The sequence below is a fragment of the Salmo trutta genome, chromosome 8, assembly GCF_901001165.1.
Source record: "Salmo trutta chromosome 8, fSalTru1.1, whole genome shotgun sequence".
NCBI lineage: Eukaryota > Metazoa > Chordata > Actinopteri > Salmoniformes > Salmonidae > Salmo > Salmo trutta.
In genome coordinates, this window is record NC_042964.1 from 50,046,552 (window position 1) to 50,050,414 (window position 3,863).

At 40.0% G+C, this 3,863-nt stretch overlaps 1 protein-coding gene across 1 annotated transcript; it reads left to right on the forward strand.

The window, feature by feature from the left end:
* The first annotated feature begins 1,241 nt into the window (after positions 1 to 1,241).
* Positions 1,242 to 3,541, forward strand: LOC115199161 (fish-egg lectin). Its single transcript, XM_029761779.1, has 5 exons — positions 1,242 to 1,317; positions 1,460 to 1,693; positions 1,896 to 2,113; positions 2,247 to 2,365; positions 2,945 to 3,541. Exons 1-5 carry the CDS (start codon positions 1,263 to 1,265, stop codon positions 3,084 to 3,086), a joined length of 768 nt encoding a protein of 255 aa, XP_029617639.1. The 5' UTR covers positions 1,242 to 1,262; the 3' UTR covers positions 3,087 to 3,541.
* The last annotated feature ends 322 nt before the right edge of the window (positions 3,542 to 3,863 follow it).

Consider the following 3,863-nt stretch of genomic DNA (forward strand, 5'->3'; position numbering starts at 1 on the left):
AACTGAACAAAAATATAAATGCAAAATGCATTTACATTTTTTTTATTTTTTTTACTGAGTTACAGTTCATATAAGGAAATCAGTCAATTGAAATAAATGAATTAGGCAATAATCGATGGATTTCACATGACTGGGAATACAGATATGCATCTGTTGGTCACAGATGCTTTTAAAAAAGGTAGGGGTGTGGATCAGAAAACCAGTCAGTATCTGCTGTGCAGAGTGACACATCTCCTTCGGATAGAGTTGATCAGGCTGTTGATTGTGTCCTGAATGTTGTCTCATTCCTCTTCAATGGCTGTGCGAAATTCCTGGATATTGGCTGGAACTGGACCACGCTGTTGTACACGTCGATCCAGAGCATCCCAAACATGCTCAATGGGTGACATGTCTGGTGATTATGCAGGCCATGGAAGAACTGGGACACTTTCAGATTCCAGGAATTGTGTACAGATATTTGCGACATGGGGCCGTGCATTATCATGCTGAAACATGAGGGGATGGCGGCAGATGAATGTCATGACAATGGGCCTCAGGATCTCCTCACGGTGTCTCTGTGCATTAAAATGACCATCGATAACATGGAATTGTGCTCGTTGTCTGTAGCTTATGTCTGCACATACCATAACTCCACTGCCACCATTGGGCACTCTGTTCACAACATTGACATCAGCAAACCACTCGCCCACACGACAGCATACGTGGTCATACTGCAAAATTCTCAATAACGACGTTGGAGGCGACAGCTCTGTTAGACATTCCTGCTGTCAGCATGCCAATTGCACACTTCCTCAAAACTTGAGACATCTGTGACATTGTTATGTTACAAAACTGCACATTTTAGTGTGACCTTTTATTGTCCCAAGCACAAGGTGCACCTGTGTAATGATCATGCTGTTTAATCAGCTTCTTGACATGCCACACCTGTCAGGTGGATGGATTATCTTGGCAAAGGAGAAAGGCTTCCTAACAAGGATGTAAATACATGTGTGCAAAATTTGAGAGAAATAAGCTTTTTTTATGTGTATGGAACATATATATTTTCTTCAGTTTAAATTATTATGTGTGTGTGTGCGGAGGGTGGGGTTATATCCTCCTCCAATTACCTTTCCCTTGGAACAGGTTGTTTGTCAAATATAAAAAACTCATTAATGGTTTTACGGGGGTTGAAAGCTGTTTGCAGGGCATCAATATATAAGGGGACAAAGTCTGTGTTCAACCAAACTGCAACCAGACTTATACTGTAGATCTACAGAGACATCATGAGAGCCACTGCAGCCGTCCTACTGGTCCTCTGTCTCCTGACCCTCAGTCATGGTAAGTTAACATCATCTAAAAATGTATTTTATAGGCAGCTCTACACTAAACTTTAAATTGATCATGAAGTTGGCTCCATAATTTCATCCTCCTTTTTGCTGGTGAACTCTACTGATGTGTCTTTGATCTGGTGTCTCCATAGCCTGGGACTGTCAGCCTGTAGTGGATATCAAGAATCTGATGCAGATCGATGCAGGACTGGGGCAAGTAGTTGCAACGAACACAAGTCAATTCCCCTACTACCTGGTAGGTGATAAATGGATCTCCCTGCCTGGTTCCCTGAAGCATATCACTGTAGGACCAGCAGGGATCTGGGGTGTCAACAAGGCAGACTCAATCTACAAGTATGTGGCTGGTAACTGGGTGCAAGCTGCAGGTAAGTGGAGAGCATTACTCAATATTTATCCAGAGGACACCTGCTTCTTAGCTTTCCTGATACCATCAGGGTGTTGAAAAAATGATTAATGTTTTACAAGTTTAACATTATGTTATTGTATAATTATATAATTTGGCAGTACTCACAGATAAGTCCTACTTGTTTGCTTGTCTGTCCATCTGTCTGTCTTTGTGGTCTTCAGGCCTTCTGAAACAGTTGGATGCTGGAGGTGACCAGTTTGTTGTGGGGGCTAACATGAACGATACTCCATACTGTCTGACAAGTAGTGCCACAGTTGGCTACAAGGGTCCAGGCTCACCCATTCCATGGACAGGATTGCCAGGAGCTGTGAAGTACTACAGCTGCGGACCGTTTGGGTGCTGGGCAGTCAACAAGAATGATGATATCTACTTAATGAGTGTAAGATCTGGGAAAGAGTGTGAGAGCTGGAGTAGAGTAGTAGAGGATGGAGAGTCTCAGTTATTTTAAAACTGTTTCATATCATAACTGGTGAAATTGTCCTAAAACCCTGATTGAATCTGTTTGTTTCCAGCTGAATCAAGACTGCCAAAACAATGGGTGGAGTCGAATTGACGGCAAGCTTTCCATGATTGAGGTGGCAACTGATGGTAGTGTCTTTGGGGTCAACTCTGCAGGCCAAGTTTATACCAGGTAAGGTTACTACTTAAATGTGTGTATGTAATAATAATGATATACCTTTAATAATAACTCGGGCCTTACTGTACATACTTTGTGACATGAAGCTCTTTACACAAACATTTAAATTGATACATAAATAAAATCAGTCAAATGAAATCAGATCGATACTTATAAAGAAATGTGTAGACAGTGTAAGGTAAAATATGTAAAAGTGGGATGTCCTTTAAAGCTACAGTTTGGGATTAAAAGCAACAACTAAACGGTCACCCTGCCACTTGTTTTAGTAAACAGCTGAGGTATGTAGCTAGAGAAATGTAACCATTCTCAAATTCATACATGGATCTATGAATGCAGAGACAGACCATCCATGAGAAGAAAACATTTGTTTGTTTTAAACATGTCTTTTTAAAGCTATACATTGTTTGTCTACAATAACATTATTTACAAACAATTGAGTAAAAGCTTACATTTTGGCTTATAATGCAGTTATATTCTTCAAAAATCAATGGCTATTTACAATTAATAAAAGATGTATGCACTTTATAAATATTGATGAGCTTTAAACATAAAATCCACCTTTCTTCAACACAGAGACGGCATCACAGCCAGTAAACCACAGGGCACTGGATGGAGCAATATCCCAATGTGCATGCAAATGAAGCACGTGACCTACGACCTGGGCCGTCTTTGGGTCATCTCCAAGTCTGGATTCACCATGGTGTGCACACATTAGCCTCTCCTCTGTAGCTGAAGGCCGTTCGGGATCTGACAAGTTCACTTACTAACTCATTGATTTCTCTTTCTGGAACAGCCTACTGCTTGAGAATTGAGAACATGAACTCATTAGAATCCTTCATTCTAAAACCGTTTGCTTCATTCGAAAAACTATATATTTTTAGTACTTTATCTCTATCAATGGTAATCACTGACTACTGAGGTTTAATTTATTTTTATCAATGTAGATGTTTTCTCCCACAAAACTGACCACCAACAGCCTTATAAAAGTTGTATTATTTTCTTGATGACTCCTTGATTAACACTTAAATAGAGCTTAGCTATGGCTGCTATTGGTCATAGTGTAAAAACCTGAGCCTTCCAATGTAATCAATAGAGTTGATGTAATCCTTGGCATTGCTTATTATCTCATATTATCATTTCCCACAAATAAAGCATTCATTTTAAAACTAATTTCTGTGTTTTGAATAGAGGAATTTAAGATCCACTGAAAATTGAGAGATCTGTTTTGTGATTGTTTTTTGCCCCTAGCACCACACAAAGGATTCAAATAATACTAAATAATAATATTATTTGAATCAGCTATGTAGTGCTAGGGGGAGAATGTCACGACTTCCGCCGAAGTCGGTCCCTCTCCTTGTTCGGGCCGCGTTCGGCGGTCGACGTCACCGGCTTTCTAGCCACCACCGATCCACTTTTCATTTTCCATTTGTTTTGTCTTCATTGTACACACCTGGTTTCCATTCCATTAATTATGTTCCTTATTTAACTCTCT